Here is a 17,564-nt window from a genome sequence, read left to right as displayed (position 1 = left end):
AATCAAACAAATAGAAAAAAGCAAAGAAAAAATATCTACTGGTATTTGTAACTACAATGGGGAAAAGCAGATTATACATCTATAAATTAGTAAAGCAATACAGGCTTTATTTATGGAGATCTACAAATATACCACTTCCAAACTCTTCCCTGAACACCGAACGGCTCTTTTGGAAGAATGCAACAAGCACAGAATCAAAGAATCAAGAAGTATTTTGGGAAAATTAACTATTTTTATACAACTGAGAAATAAAATCTGTGGAGATGAACGAATCACTTCTGTATTCAGGTTTGCAGTCAGACACTTTTTGCTTACTTTCAGGCAGGTTAATGGTTTTTAAAAGCAGCCGTACTTCTCATGGAGCTGTGAAACAGCCACTGCATGTCACAAAAAAATCTTTTGATCCAGTCTAGCAAATATTGAAAAACAGTACGTTGACATTACATGTACAAGTGTTGACAGTGTTTAAGCCCTTTACTGTAGTAGTCTCAAGTTGTGAACTTCAGTCTGCAAAATCATATCTGAAATATTGCTAATCAAATCAATACTTGTGATCAGGCCAGGTTTCTTTTTTCTTGTTACTTGTTTGCTTTGTTATTTTTTGTTGTTTTCTATTAAAGAAGCTTGAAATGGCTGCCTGAGCATGCAATGACAGGCGCTATTCTTGTCCCCCATAAGCAATAAAATTTTGATTCTCTGTAAAGCTAAGAAACAATACAATCTACTTGCAAGCAAGGTATTTTTAAATGCATTCAGCTTGCTAGTAAATTTTCCCTACACAAAGTATTACAGTTCATTCCAGGCTGTTACTGCCACCTCTGGTATAAACTTTTTTCGTATATAGTTTATTCCTCATTAAAACTACTGCAAATTCTTTCTGAAAGGCCAAGAAGCTTCCTGGCAGATTATCTTCTATTCAGGAGGTGATTATACCATTTCTACAGATCTGAAGTAGAGAGCTGGCTACTGCTTCCTTCCTTTTTCCAGCAGTGCAACCATAACAATGCAAATACATCTACAATGCAAAACAAAACAAAACAAAACAAAACAAAACAAAACAAAACAAAACAAAACAAAACAAAACAAAACAAAACAAAACAAAACAAAACAAAACAGGTATGTTAGGTTGAAGACACCTGTTTCTGCTTTCCTTTACCTTTTCAGTATGCTCTGGCTCTGGTTGATTACTACTACTGGAGCTGACACTGGCATCAAAACCTGTCGGAGAAATATTTCCCTCAGACTGGAGGTCTTGCAGCTCCCCTGCTACACTGTCCACTTCTATTGTGCTATCGGTTTCACTTTTAATGCTTCTTATTTCTTCTTGATTTGGTGGCAATGTCTCAGAGACAGCAACACTAGACTGATGTCTACTGTCTGTTACAGTTACAGATGAAGGCGATTCAGGAGTTGTAGGCGGAGTATTTAGCACTGAATTACTGCCACTGCTTGGAAATTCAACTTTCTTTTCACCCATTTCAGCCGTTTTTTCCTCAACAGGTTTAACGTCCACACTAGATGGCAAAGGTTTTTCAAGTTCAGAGCTAGGCAAAGAAATGTCTTCTTCTGCAAGAGTCTGAAGCTGCTCCTCTGCTGCAGCATCCTCTGGTGCAGCGTGTGGAGGGGAGGCAGCAGCTTCAGTGTCAGAGTCCGAGAACAATTCCTTCAGTGTTTTCTTCGGCCACTGTCCCTGAATACTCGACCAGACATCTTTTCGATCCTTTGCTCTGGTGTTCTGAAGTCTTTCATCAGAGTTATTTAGAAGCTTTATCCTTTTCTCTGCCACTTCAGAAAATCCTGAGTAGAAAGTACTTGTCCGTAAAGACTTCCTTTTTTCTTCTAACCCATTGTACTTTTTAGTGGGAGTGATTTTCAGCTTAGATTTGTCTTCCTCATCTTCATCTGAGGAGCTGTTGCTGCTGTTTTCTAAACTAAGGGAATCTTTGTTTTTGGACTTCTCATCCTTTCTGTTAGGTGACACAGTCTTTAAAGATTCCTCTGCAACACAGTACCTTCGTTTACCACGTTTTACTTGCGGTTTCGCTGTTTTATCCCCAACCTCCTTTTTTACATCCTTTTTCTTTTTTGTAGCTTCATCTTCTCCATCAGAGTCAGTATCTTCAGATAACTCTTCCATCTCTTTTCGCAGTCTTTCAGGAGATTTGGATCCCGACTTGGGCACTACTGTATCTGGCAAAGCTTTCGTTTCCTCAGGGAGGGATGAACTGTCCTGTTCTTCTTTTAGACACAACTCATTTTTATCTTGGCTTACAGCTTCGTGCTGAGATTCCTCTTTGCCATCAGCATCTATGTTCTGGGCACTTTGGTCATCTTCTTGCTCACTATCATCAGAACTTTCAGAAGCTAGTTAAAAATAAAATTAAAATCAGAGAGTTGGTCTTGATCTTGGTTACAAATACTAAAAAAAAAATAAAACTGTATAGATATGATCACATGCTACAGGGATTTATGTATTTACATATCTAAATTGTATTTATAAATTGCACTAAATTATATTGTATATCTCCAGAAACCACAGTGGGCTACACCCTTCACTTAAACAACACTCACACAATATCCACTTTTGCTTGATAAACCAAAGCTTTATTCTTATCCTAATTACAGCTCTCGTTACCTGTTCCTTTCTTTTTTTTTTTTTTTAAAAAAGAAGTCTTGTTGAAATACAGCTAGTTTAGAGAACAGAGTACTGGCAGACAGATGAGAGATACAGAACAAAATATCTTGGGAAACGCTATCTCAGATGTTTTTCTCTCATTAATTCCTTTTAAGATACGCAGGATCTTAATCTCTACCTTAAGACTCAATCTGAAAGCAAGTTTTAAAACATGCTGCCATTTTTGTTTGCATTTTCCAATTGAAAATTTAAGGTAGAGATTACGGCTTAAAGTTCTGAAGTCTGGCATATAAAATGAACTTAAAATACTTTTCTCTCTCACGCCACAGTGGACCAAAACTATACTACTATTATAAATACAAGAGATATGAAAAACCACCATGTAAAATAAAATCAAAAGAACCTCACTAATAAAAATAACAAAAAAGATCAGGTCCACCATTTTTTCCTCTCTATCTGTTTAGTCTGCTGTGCCTTTCAAAGGAAAGCCAAATAAAGTATTATTCATTCCAGTTTAATAAAAAAGACATGTAAAGTTTTGAGCAAACTGCTTTAAAATTGTGGAAAAATACTGTAATATAGTACAGCATTTCATATTTCAAGGAAAAAAGTTGCTTAAACTCACAGCATAAATCTATGTGGACTGAAAAGCAGAAAGAGTAGCACGCAGTTAAAAAACATTCAGTTCTGTTTTTCTAAGGAAAAGTTGATTACAGAATAATTGTAACAAAGTCACATTCAGCACAACTAACTGCTTTTTTGTTTCTGTTTTCCTAAGGAAACAAAGCTTAAGATTAAGGTAACTGTTACTCCACCTATAAACATGAAAACCCAGTAGCCAACATTACCAAATCTGAGCGTCTGAAAGGTTATTACATTCACATAATTCTCACAAGTTCTTAACCAAACTACATAGATCATATACTATTTCTTTTTTTCTGGAAGCATGCAGGAAACTGACAAGGAAGAGAAGCAACGAGTTATTGCAGTGCTGCTGTAAAAGCATGGGAAGTGGGAAGCAAAGTTAGGAACAGCAGATGTGTTGATGCAACACCTAGCTTCATTAACTCAATTTTTCAAGAGAAGAAAGATTTATGGAACTTTTAGAACCCAGTGAATCAAAACTTAAAATTTAGAAATAACACAGGAAGGAAAAATGCTTGGCTGTGTATCAAAGAAAAAGATGGCAAAAGAATGCAGTTCTTAAAAACTTTACATACTCTGAATCTGCAATACCCATTCTCAGAAAACACGAATACAGCTTTTGTTCAAGGCTTATTTCTGAAGATGACGTCACAGTGAAAGAGACGGCCAGACTGAGAAGTGCACAGTTGCATCATTTACTCTACACTGACATTTACTACATTTAAAAGTAACATTACAGAATTCAAAAAGTTAATGTACAATACCTTGAAGCCCATTAATGATAGAAGTAATTTCTATTGATTTAACAGGAGCTTGTTCGCTATTTTTGGCTTCAGTGCTATCGAGTTTGGACCCAGTCTCTGGTGAAGTGCTGGCATGAAAGGGTGGCTTTGATGAACGTCGTAATTTACAGTTTTTTGGAGAATATTTCTCTTCCTTTTCTTTGTCAACTTTATGCTGCGTGAAAGAAAAGATTAAAAACTCTTCACTTCAAGCATATTTCTTAAAATAGAATACAGTCAAGACATGCTTAGAATTATCTTGAATGTTCAACCTGAAAAGAAAAGCTTCCCCCTGCTTAAAAGATGAGAAATGCTTTTCTGCAATGACCCATGCTGAAATATTTGTACCAAGGACAGCAACAAAGTCAATGCTACCACAAATGGGAAAGCAAACACAGCCAGTGTTGCCTTGGCACCATTGGATGTCAGACCAGCAGGTACACGTGCCACAGGGTGGGGCAGGATTCTGACTGTCACAAGGGGCGAGGAACTCTGGAACAAGACTCAGATACCAGAGGCATCACAACACTGGGGAAAAGGAGGAACATGCTGACATCTGCGGCAGAAGGAAAAGCTTCCTAGCCTTCCATTGCTCAACAAAGAATGTACCATAACCTAAGCCTAAACAGCAGTTTTAGGAGAGTGACTTTTGAAAGAAATAGTACGAGGTAAAATTCTAAAGAAAGTCACATATATAAGAACTACTCATATGTATGCTCTCCAGTCAGCAGAGGGAGCTCCCAGATTCCAGTCCCAGAGTCACTCCCAAGCACTGATGGATCTTCTTTGTTTCTTTAAGAGCATACATAAAATCTCACAAGACATACAGGAAAGAGAAGCTTCCCTCCACACCCTCTAAGTGAAAGAATAAAACTGAGTACAAGTTTTAGCTTTTGCTGTCATACATTTGTAGGTCTATCAAAAGAAAGGGATAGGGGGAAGAATTTAAGAATACATTAAACCAAAGGTGGGGAGGAACTAGGGAGAAGGGAGAGAAACTACCTTTATTTTCTTTCGATGCTTAATTTTTGGTACATTTTTATCAGCTGGTCTCACTATCTTGTCTGCCTTTATCCATTCATCATACCTATAAACAAAAAATTGTACACATTTATGTTTTTAAGCAGATTATCACCTCATGAATTAAATTAATGGAGGAAAAGTATTAGCAATATAAAAAAAAGACTAGAATTTAAAGAAAAAAGTCATTAGTATAAATAAAGAAGTCATTAGTATAGCTTTCAGAATGTAGAGTTTAAGCTAAGGGTCAATTCTTAACATGTTTGAGCATATAGGACAAAGTTTCCTTACACTGATGGGCAGGAGTCAAGACTAACACTTCCCAGCCTGGGTGGAACAGGAGGTTCATTTGCACAGTGAAACAAACTACCAGAAACGTGTTCTATATGAATCTACAGGAGATGGATTTTGTACATAAGCTGTATCTCCTTAGCTATAAATTCTCACAACTATATAACATGTAAAAGCTTAACAAAAGATCTCCTTCCAGCTCTGCTAAAGCACTGTGCTGAGTCACAAGCACTTGGGAATCTAACTCCTGAGTCACTCGCTCTTAACACTAACACTTTTCAACTCATTTTCAGTTCAGGTTTTCCATTCTATCTCAGAACGATACTAGGAAAAAATATATACTAGCAGCATCAAACAATAGATGCTGTTACTGCCTAAAGCCACACACGTTAAATACAAACAAAATATGTTCTGAGCAGGAATGTACTTTCCACATAGAACTATGCTTCCCATTTTTATTGCATATTTCTGAAAAACTGCAAGAATCAATGCTATTTTGCATTAAAAAAACTTAAAAAGCAAGCACAATTTGTTGTCCTACTTTAACTGTAAATTCAGTAACCTTAATCTGATTAAGAAAGGGGTCAACTAGAAAATTAGTATGTATTCACTTCTGCCTTAGCGTAAAGCCACAAAAATAGAGAGTCCTTCAAGTGAAACATGAAAATGGAGAGAAAGAAACCAACCAAAAGCACACCCAAAGAAATAGTAGAAAATGGAGCAGAACATAATGTGCTCATCACCATGCTGGCTTTCCAGCTGGCCTTATTTGACCACCTGCTGATACAGGCCCAATTCAGCTTCTTCATAACTACTGCCAATTATATCTACAATACTGACAAGTTAAATACAATTACTTAAAAAAAAAAAAAAATGTATATGTTTCCAACTCACTTTCCTATATACTCCAAGATCTAAGCAAAGGGTGTCAAAAACAATTTATTTTTTTTAAACTCATATTTCACATAATACAAACACTTTAAAACACAATATAGAAAGCAGAAATTATCTTTCTACAGATTAGCAGTAGTCTCTGACATCTTCCAAAGCATTTTTCTTTTCCACTGAGTGACAACAGAAACACCAGTTCCAAGTTTAACAGCAGATCCCATAGCTATAAAATACTGAGATTAACTATACTGCTGCAGATAGGGTACTGTCTGCAGGTGAAATGTATGTGGATAGGTTCAGATGTCTCTCCAACACCTAAATGAAGCTCTTCAGAGCTAGGCCTCATGAGAGTAAATTCATAGCCATAGTGGTTTCAAGTCAGAGTTGTCATCTCAAATTCTAATATGTTACCCTCTTTATTGCAGGACCACTTTTTAGATAAACATACACCCTAAAGCACAAAACCTCCCAAGCACCAACTCAAATAGGTAAATAAGAACCAGCAGTTTGTTGCATATGAGGTAAGGACAGGAATGTTCAGAGATAATATATCACAATGTGAGCACCCTCACTGGGCTGCAGATGGTGCCCATTTCAAAGCAACTGAGACTCCAAGACACTGCCCTTCCTGCTGCCTTTGATGTGATTGGAATAAAGTACACCAAGGGGCTGGTAGCTGTGCGCTGATACCTGCTTCACCCCTCAGACCACAGCTAGGAAGCTGTGCCTCCTCCCACTCCACAGCCACTTTCTGAAGACTGAGGCATCCTCAGATTCAGATGGATAGGGAAGGGAGGATGCAGCACTTTAGCGCGTTAGGGGTCTGGGCATCAAATCTGGTGACTGTTATTAAAAGTGGAAAAAAACATCTAGAGGGACTAAATGTACCATATTATTTTAATAGAAAGCATTGGATGGAAAAAAAAAATAAAAATCAAAACTATTCCTGTTGGACTGTGAGAAATCTGAAGGCTATTTGAAGTAGCCTTTCCTAAAGTCAAAGATGTGCTTTCATGAAGAAATACTGCGAAGTAGACTGCCAAATGGCCTTTGCAATCCACATAAATATAAGATTTCATTAGGTCTAAATACATGCAGGAAAACCGCACCAGGATTTGACAAATGCACAGGGAAAGGCAATTATTCTGACAGTGCACTTTCTGCCTGTTATGTTATCATAATAAAAAAAAAAAAAACTGTTTTCTTATTGGAAATGCGTACAGCAAGTGAATACAACCTTCGACATAGGCAAAGACTGCTCTGCAATGAAGTCAGTCCTGTATTGCCTGTTAGGCCCACAGCTGAGAGACAAGGGGCGGAATGAAGTGATGGAGTGAATTTCTTATGACTTTGCATTTGCCCATCTGTAGACATCACTGGGTCTTAAAACATTACATACCAGAAGCATTAGTCACAGTTCACGTGAGAAAAGCACAAATTGAAAATCTGTAACAGCCACAGTTCCTCGCAAGAACATATCCTGCTTTTTTCCTGACCACAAATGTAACAGCAGCTCCTGTAGGAAGCTCCAGCATTACAAAGCCCAGCTGCCTGCTCTGAGAAGTCAGATACCCACTTTTCATTCCTCTGCAGGGCACAGCCTACGTTCACTGCCTACTGCCTACCTCAGCTCCCAAGAGCAAGCAGCTGGGGCGCATGGGGGAAGAAGGGAAGATGGGTATTTGTTCCTAAGCGAGTCTTAGGAAGAGATTTGTTTGAGATCCAACGTGGATGATTTATTAATTAATTTATTTAAAGTTTTCATTAAAAAAAAAAAAGACTGAAATAACTTCTTTGTTATAACGAAATGAAGGCAAAGATGAACCAGTAAAGAGTGAAAATTTCCTGTCTTACTGGTTAAAATAAATGCCTGCCAGAAAGTTGGGTTGAACTGGAAAGAAGAAAGGAAAGAAAAAATGCACAGTTACATAGTGAAAACCTAGCTGCTGCTTTGCATGGAGATATGTACTGTTTCTGTGATAACTACACATATCAATCACAAGCTAAAACAAACAATAACATATACTCAGAAGACAAGTGATTACAAGAGACAAGTAAACCTTAGAAAATTCACTAAGAAGTTCCACCATACTGTCTTTAACAGCTAACATCAAGGAATCAAATGTTTTCAGTGGCTGCGATCAAAGAAACAAGGAGATTATTTAGGCTGATATCCTAATATTGGAGTATTAGGTTTTCATTTACTTAGTTTTTAATAATTCTCCTCCATGACATACATTGCTCTAAAGCACTCAAAAATCTGGCAACACGAGCTCCTTTAATTTCAGAGGTTGATTGCTAAGTACAAAACCTGTATACTGTTAATGCTTCAACAAACCAAGATGAAAAGTAACACTTTCTAATATATATTTCTGGAGGAGATTAAAAATAAAAAGTTGAAAATAATAAATAATAGTCTTAAACCCTTGTAATGTTCAAGAATATCTTGTGATGGTGTGCCATCTAACAGAATTAAAGTTACAGTCTCATTTTGAAAGTGTTATTCATCTGTTTTTCATCACTGGGAACATACCACAGAGGAAATAGCCCTCAAAAGCTTAAACAATGACTTCTGACCTACATTGGCAGCCAGAAGCTGTAACAATGACAGAAGGAAATGGCACCATGGGCTCCAGAGAAGTTCGTTTCATATGAAGCATGCATAATCGAGAATGTAACTGTTCCTGTTGGAAAGCTACAAAATACAGTTTCTCTCTTGAGAGCTTTCTGGCTAAAATGTGATAATGTATAGAGCTCTCTAACAGGGTACAGATGTTTACGGTTTCCTTTCACAAGTCAGGCCTCACTGCACACTACTGTTCTGTACCTCCATCAGAAAGGAACATCACCTGAATTTCACAAGCTAACAGCAAGGTCATTTAGCACAGCTACACGTTGTTGTCCAACTCTATTTCATCTCCATACTTCCAGACACTATATTGGCAAAGTTTTGCAGTGGTGACATTGGTTCTAGAGAATTAAATGTGGTAAATAAGGCTAAATATCAAATCTACCAAATACCATTCCAAACACACCAAAGCATATGTACACACAATTATTCAGGAAATAAGCAGGAAAGTTGACTTTAAGGGATAGGAGGCAGACATAATTAAGAATTCCCAGGACCTTAGTGTACTCCTTGACCCAGTGTTACAGCCCTTGTCCCCCTAAGCACAATAGCAAGGAACACAGCTGTAATGAATAAGGAGAAGAGGCAATTGCAATCTACCCTAGTAAAGCAATTACTTTTCCAGGTTGTGAAAGGCAGATCAAGTTATCACATCATATCATACAAGACTTGCCTTTACAATACTAAAATATCAGTGTTCAGATGCTGTCTTAAGCTCAGACTTACTGTCAAATGCCAAAGTCAAATAATTTGACTTTAAATAAATTAGCAGTATTTAACACAGTCTAGACACAGTCCCATAGAGCTAAATCACCATCATTGGTATATTCTCAGTGAAAATAATCCTGCCTCCCAGCCCCTTTCAGAGGGCTCTTCTGGAATCCCAAGAAAATAAATGCAAGTCCTGCTGCCAGAGAAAAAAGAAAAAAAAAAGACCCTTTTGACACCAATCTGTGTATTTGTTTAAAATATAGAATTGTAATGTAGAAGAAAAAAAAAAAAAAGCAGGACTGTGATTTCTCCTTTAATAACCAGTATGCTGGATTCCTTAAGATGAAGGCTCACTTCTACCTTCTCTTCATTCTTAAAATGGCTTTGCTTAAATGAAACTCTGATCATCTCACATCACAACATGTATTTAATAATATTTACTCTAAAAGAAAAACAACTTTTATGTTTACACAAAAATTCCAAAACAGAAGTCTAAAACAAATAAAACCTCAGGATGGTAATTCTCAGCGAGGACGGTGCAAATTTCATCAACTTAAATCCTACCCCTAACGAAGGCACAGCATCACTTAAAATCCTACCCTCAACAGGCTGCATCTCGCTTTATTTGGGCATTTTAAGGCTCAGACTTCATTGCCACAACACTTACAAAAGCTGCCTGAAATCAGTGCATGTGAAAGACCATATTCCTGTAGATCAACACATATGTAGATTAAAATTCTACAAAAGATTGCTGTGAAATCTCGCAATATTGAGATGTTACTCCTCAGCAGTGGACCTGGAAATCACCAGCCATAGACACACAGAGGTATATTCAAGGGAGGGAGAGAAAAGTCATCTGCAACCATGACTTTTACTAGCAGATATTGCTAGCACTGAATGAGTGAGACCTGTCCTGCCCTCTTGGTCAGAGGTAGGATGGTAAAGTCCAGATGACAGTAGGTCATAAGAGCCTCAGACTTTCTGGAAGAGTAGAAGAATAAAAACAACAAAAAAAGACTATAGCCTCAGGTACTTGTAGGCTGTGATTTTTATTTTTATTTTTTTTAAAGCTCTGTGAACACAGTAATGAAGTTTTAAAGATGACAGCTGAGGAAAATAAGCAGATACACTGAAACTGAGGAAAAAAGCAGAAGACTGGGTAACTGGCTTAAAAGCCACTAAGAACATTTAGCTTTCTCTGCTGTTGTCAAAATTTTGTCAAGTTTTCAATAGCAAAAAAAAAAAGTCTTAAATGGAAATAAAAACATTAGTGTTTCAATTTATTTCTATTAGTGCTACATTAAAGACACTAAAAAGCATATAATCTGAAATGTATTAGGAAAAACATAAGAAGCCAGTGGGCAAAGAAGAGTCTGCTTTGTAAGCATGAGGCTGCTGGGGACAGGTGGTGAATTGGACCTCAAAGAAATGCAAGTATTTGCTGCACACTAATTTGCCATCAAGAATCTCGTACTTCTCTTGCTAAAAGGCATACTGCTATGTATTCTCTGCTACTCTGAGAAGAGCGTGTATGTAGACTCAGCTAAGTGCAATACTCAAATACTGTATGAGAAAAAAATTGGCTTAAGAGATCCAGAAGAGGAATTTATGAAAGAGTGGACTGTCGCTTGCTGTATGGGGAGATCTAAAAATGAGATAACAGCGAAGGAAGCCTTCTCCAAGCAAGACATTTTAAGATGATCTTGTAAATAACTAAAGTTCTGCATTTTTACGATGCTAAAAATCTAATAGTTTCATACAGTACAATGCCCTCACAGAACACCAATACTGAAAGTTTAGGACTTCAGATCTCTGTATTCATTTAGTTTCTCATAGTACTCAAGTGTATTTTAGTTGTAATTCAAGAAGCATTCACTAACTAAAACTCAAGTTACCTCACGTTCCATCCACAGTAGTGCACCAAGTAAAGGACTTCTCCACCTTCGATGTCAGAATCTTTAATACTAGCTTCATACATTTTTTGATTTTTCCCTCTTCCATACCGCACTTGGACTTTCATGCCTGGTGGATAGCATTCAAACTCTTCTTCCTCAATGTTATTGCTGTCTTCTTCCTCCTCCTCTTCCTCCTCCTCCTCCTCTGCTTCTTCTTCATCTTCATCTTCTTCCTTATTCGTGTCATCTCTTGAAAGGTTTAAAAAATTGTAGAGTTAATATGAGATACTTGATAAGCTTTTCAGTTCCAAACCACATATATTGATAAATATTGTGGATGCATTAGAGACTGGGAAACAGCAGGCTCCAAATATGCGAAACTGCACTACCTGCGATTAATATCAGTAAAATAGGATACAGCAATACACACAAAATCCAGTGATAGTATGGTGCAAAAATGACTTGCCTGTAGGAAAATCTAAAGAAAAAGATGTCATCCATCAAAATCTGTTTGAGCAGAAGTTGTTCAAACTCATCTTTTTATGATCCTTCATGCAAGTCCCTTTAAGTATCTTTTTTTCTAGTCAAGCTCATCCTTCTCAATATAAAATTTCCTATACCTTTTTTTAGCCTAGAAGTTTTACAAGCACTTCTTGAAACTTGCTTCCCCAAAAGATCCTTGCTCTTTTATAATCAATTCTCTCTAATATTTTAAAGTGCAACCAAAACCAAATATTAAGAAAAAAAGGGAAAAAACACACTAAGCAAACAAACCCCAAAACACTACATGAGATTATTTAGCAAATCAAGAAACCTGCACTAATTCACAACATTGTCGTTCCTTGCCAATTAGATATACAAAAAGTCTTCTAAATAAAAAATCAAACTTGCATTCAGTTATCACAAGTGTCCACTGTTTTCAAAAGTAAGCCAATTCTAAATACTTGTTTAGACATTTAAACCAATTTTCAAAAGCACTAAGAACTCAAAAAACGTTCTGGTCCTGTCAGTGGCACACATGCTCAGCAGTTCTGGAAATAATCTCCAACAAGATTAGAGAGACAAAGAACAAAAGTCAATGGGGAAAGTATCTTCTAATCTTAAATCGCTTTTCCAATTATTATTATTGGCCTTTACACAACCCTAATCCCACTCTGTGCAACATAGAACAGATCAGAGCCTCTTACTAAATCTGCAATAACTATAGAACAATGACGATTTAAAACTTGCTGCATGGAACAGATGCATTTGGATGCGTTACAAACTGGGTAAGAAGAGGTAGGTGATGCTCCAAGTCTGATTCACATCTACATTTAAGTTAAGCTCACAAATACAGAAGTCTGTAATCTGAATCTTTCTATGATATCTTCAGTAAAAAACGATCAAACTGAGCTTTACTTCTGCAAAAGATCAAAAAGCATTTTTATTATCCAAATGCTTATTAGAAACGACAATGTTATTAGTACTTCAATAGCTCAAAAGAGAATTCAAAACAATAAGCCAAACTCAGCTCCAGCATAACCACAATAACATAATGAAATTACTTCAGAAATGAACATTGCCATATACACATACGCACATACCGTCAGACAAATCTAGAATTCCTACTCTGTGTATTAACTATATCAGATAGTAAAAAAATATAAATAAATACATATTGCATTTATGTTTGTTGCATAGTCCAGTTTTGTTCTGTAAAGCCAAAAATTTTAGTTATATATTTTTAGAAGGGTACCTTGCTGTGGAGCTAAAAACTGCAACACAAGTGAAAAAGCTTTGAAAGCTCATTTCACCTCCACTGCACACTATGTGGCAAAATCTACTTCCCGAACAAATCGTTTCTAAAGCTCCTCAAAGGCTGTAATAGAAGTCCTGAAGAGAATTCTACAGCAGACAGGACGAGCCAGTAATTCGAATGCTCTTGAATAATACTGCGCTGCGCTACATCAAAGATCCTAGCTAATTTCAGCTTAGCATTTGTTGTGATTCAAAAGGAAGGAGCCAACATTGCTTCACAAACAAGACAAGCTTGTGATTTTCCACTACTGAAAAGACTTTCCAGAATTGCAATAAAAACAAGTTTTGCTAAACGTTATTGTTATTATTCCTCTTCAAGGACCAGTGGTACAATCCTTGAATGCGTGGCTTTAAGGAAGATGCAGGGTTTTCCAGAAACAGGCAATTATGGTGCCAATAGCTCTTTCGGAAGCTGAACAAGCTTGGAGTCTCTCTCACATTAATACTCTGTGACTTCCTTGGCGTCTCAACATAACTTGTTTGTTTGTTTGTTTTTAATAAAGACTCGTGACAATGCCAGGACTTCTCTGGAAGACATGTGAAACTCTCACCAAGAACTTGATTAATTTGGATGGCGTAGTGGATGTGGAGAACAAACTGTATATAGGCGGAGGGAAATGTTGAAAACGAAGGCAAAATAGAAGCAAAGATGGTTGCAATTTAAAAACAAAAAAACAAAAACCTGTTCTAGTGAGTTGTCTGGTTAGTGATCATAAGCAAGAGATGCTAGGAAGCCAAACAAAAGCAAAGAACGCTCATCCTTTTGGAGCAAAAAAAAATGTGTGTACTCACACAGCTCCTGAAAAAATAAAGCACATTCCAATGGTTGCAAGAAGAAAAGACATCTTGTTCTACAAGGCCATAGAAAGCTCAAACCTGGCAATGCAGATGAAGAAGTTATGACTGCCACGAAGCAGAGTTTTGTAAGAAAACTCTGATTGCAGCCATCCAGCATGCACAGCAATAACCTCATTTGTCCATTATATTTGCATGATGATATTCAATTTCTTTTAATACTCTTTAGGAAAAGAAGGAAAACAAGCCTCTTGACAGCGGGCAATAATTAACTTAAGTAAATAATAAAAGACACTGAGCAGCATTTGCCACAAAGCTGCAACAGTGTGAATGGCCAAAGCAGCAGCTGATGAAGGAAGGCAGCAGCTGATGTACATGCACATTGTGTAAGAGACACAGGAATACAAGTGTAACTGTGCCCAGAAAGCTTACTGGGAGGACAAAGCAGCATTTCCATTTACAACTGTGGATAGTGGAATACCCTCACCCTATCTCCTACTGAATGGGAGTGTAAACCTTCAGAAGCAGAACCATGAATTGAAATGCAGCAGCACTTGTTAGAAACACAGTAAAATCATTCAAGTGTTCAGATCACACAATCACTGCATACAGTTAGATCGCAAAGGCAATCTGAAAGAGTTAAAAAGCTAAAAACCAAGTGTTAAAAAAAAAAAAAAAGCACATGTAGCAGGTACTTCTCACTCAGTATAAACGTGTAACACCAACAAACCCATAGCACGGTTAAGTACGACAACAATCATGTTAATAAATGAAACAGCACATGCTATTACACCGTAAAAGGAACTGCAGTAATGTGCAAACTTATTTCATTCCTCCCCTCTCCTTATCTCTGGCACAAACCACAGCATCCTCCCAAAGCTCAGGTGAAACCTCAAGGCAGGCTGAGAGCCAGTATGTCAGCCGTGCCTTCCAGGATGCCTGTTGTGCAGCAACCCCAGCCCTGTGCCAATGCACTTCCCTCTGACACCATGCTGGGACACACGGCAGGTGAGACAGCAAATGCAGTATTTTTCAGGGTTATTCTAAAACTTGAGGAAGCAAGATTATTTCAATTATTGGTTCAATTAAGTCATTACAGTTAATTGAATCACTAGCAGAAATAAACTTCAGCGTAATTGACACTTTAAATTCAGCAATTAGCTTCTATTTTTGTTCCCTCCCCCTCCTTTTTTTTTCTCATTCTAGAGTATTAATTAACCTCTGCTAAACCATAGTACAGAGCTGCAAAACGTCAGGTCTCCTCCTTCCTTTGACTTTTCAACTACAGCTGTATTAAAAGCCCTGAAGTTTCTTGGCAGAGAAGCCATTAAGACCTGTATCTATACCATAACACTAGAATCTTCAGTTTAATTAGTAATATTAATAAAAGTAAAAGAAGTCCACCAATACTCTTCTTCACTGTGAATCTATAAAGACAACCTAAAATAAATCTCTAAGGTCTAAAGGCTTCTGTCTATATCCAAAGAAGATCTGAACAAACACATGGTTGTGGGCCCATTGCTCTGAGAGAGGGGAGAAGCACAACCTTGATCTGAATCACATCAGAGGGAAGAGGTCAGCACACTTCAGCCACACAAGCATGTGCTATGAAAGTTATCACCTTCTACTGCCATGGAGAAGATAAATGAAAGTACCTCAAGTTATTGCTTCTATTTATTCAGCCAAGTTTTTAGGAAGTTTAAGGAACTTGAGTCACTGAAGGGATAACGAATGGCCCAGAAGCCTGGCTGAGGAATGCAGCACTTTTCATTTTTATGGCATGGGTTCCCACACAGCATGAGAATACCTCCTGTTTGATGAATGTTTAAGGGCTCCACCCAAGCACTTTTGTCTCAGGGCAACTACCACGGTTAACAACTTCCACAGTGACCATAAGCTAGGTGTGAGGACAGAACTATTTTTTCCATATCAGAGAAGCCTCCCTCCAGTTTAAGAGAGGCACGCTTCAGAGCAGTGCATTTACACTGCCGCTATCCACATAGTTATTGTGCCATTAGCATTTTATTGCAGTCTGAAAAGCAGGCAATACACAGATGTGTGCATTACTGCATACTCTACATTAAGAAGAAAACAATCAGACACTGTTTCTCAAAACACGACTATAGAAAAACTTCATTCTCACTATAAGTGGCAGCTGGAATACACAAATATAACACGCATTGCAGTAACAGCACAGAAATATGTTCCTATAAATGAAACTACCTAAATACACTGCTTTTTTTGCATACACATCAACAGTCTAAGATCCAGAACAGATGTTCACACCAACTGTGCAATGAACAAGATGGATTTCTCTGCCTTCTGCCAAGCTAAATAAGCAATTCCATACAAACCTAAATCAGATCAGAAAAAGCTATCTCAATACATACTTCTCAATATCAATCTAGAAGTTAAGGTAGCAAACCTCTTCTCCAAAGCATTCTAACCTTCCTGCTATCATTTTAGATTCACCGCAACACAGCTTTGATGCATCACTAGAGCAGGTGAGGAGAGAGCACTGCTTCTAACAACTTGTTATCTGCAGGAGGTTAAATTGAGCATCTGACTATTATATAATCTTGTTGTAAATCATTTTCAGAAAATCCCCATCAAGTGTTTTCAGAAAATTTCTGTCTTGTACAAATAAAAGCCAGGACAAGCATGCAGTCACCCCACCTATACCCTACCAGAGTGGTAAACAACAGAAAAACCCTTAACATGAACCAATGCCATCCTAACTTAGCTCTCCACTTCAGTTTTCATTATTCCTACCTTCTGCCTCCACTGCTTACAGGGAAGAAAATACTATTATAATGTTTTTTAAGATGTATAACATATCACCGATTAAGACTTCTTCTTTGCATGTATTTGATTGGTTTAACTCAGTTACAGAGTGAGTCAAAGAGACTTCTGATTTTATCCCCTTGATATTGTCACAACGGGATGGTCCCAGTTCCCAGGAAATATATATATGAGACAGGAGCTGAACACGGCAGAAAGACATCCAGAAGTGTGAAGGTTTTTAAATCACATTTTACAATAAATGTTCATGCATTCCTTGGACTAATCCAAAAAGCAAACAGTTTAAAAAAAAAAAAAAAATCTAAGAAGTTTCCTAACACTGACTGAAAACTGCTTGCGAGTTCTGGACGTGACAGCACAGTGCCACGCAGAGAACTAAAGACCCTGAGCTGACAGCCTCCCCTGGATACTGAGTTAAGGCAGCATCTTGGCCAAGAAGAAGAAAACACCAGAACAAAACTTCTTGCAATCTTGCAGTACTGTAACTGAGATCACTTGCAAGAAACTTGCTTTGTCATCTTAAAAATCAAAACACTACCGACATACAAGTCCAATGCAACTTCTGTTTTAAACAGTAATTGTCATCCTGATTTTGAGCACTTCATCTTTCAGTTCAATGTAACAGTCTTAGTAGCGGCCCATCTGCTTCAGATACTTTAATCATTAAAATT

The 17,564-nt window shown here is 37.4% G+C and overlaps 1 protein-coding gene across 1 annotated transcript in view; it reads right to left on the bottom strand.

Annotated features, from left to right (window-relative positions):
- ARID4B (AT-rich interaction domain 4B) overlaps positions 1–17,564 on the bottom strand; it is a 77,693-nt gene that overhangs the window by 5,679 nt on the left and 54,450 nt on the right. The window contains exons 16-19 of the mRNA XM_031552194.1: positions 11,500–11,748; positions 5,065–5,149; positions 4,045–4,237; positions 1,158–2,364 (exon numbers count right to left, since the gene is read on the bottom strand). Of these exons, the coding sequence (XP_031408054.1) occupies positions 1,158–2,364; positions 4,045–4,237; positions 5,065–5,149; positions 11,500–11,748 (1,734 nt within the window). The remainder of the gene's footprint in view (positions 1–1,157; positions 2,365–4,044; positions 4,238–5,064; positions 5,150–11,499; positions 11,749–17,564) is intronic.

Source organism: Meleagris gallopavo, chromosome 2 (genome assembly GCF_000146605.3).
Source record: "Meleagris gallopavo isolate NT-WF06-2002-E0010 breed Aviagen turkey brand Nicholas breeding stock chromosome 2, Turkey_5.1, whole genome shotgun sequence".
Taxonomy (NCBI): Eukaryota; Metazoa; Chordata; class Aves; order Galliformes; family Phasianidae; genus Meleagris; species Meleagris gallopavo.
The sequence above is the reverse complement of the archived record's forward strand: the minus strand, read 5'-3'. Positions and strand labels throughout refer to the sequence as shown.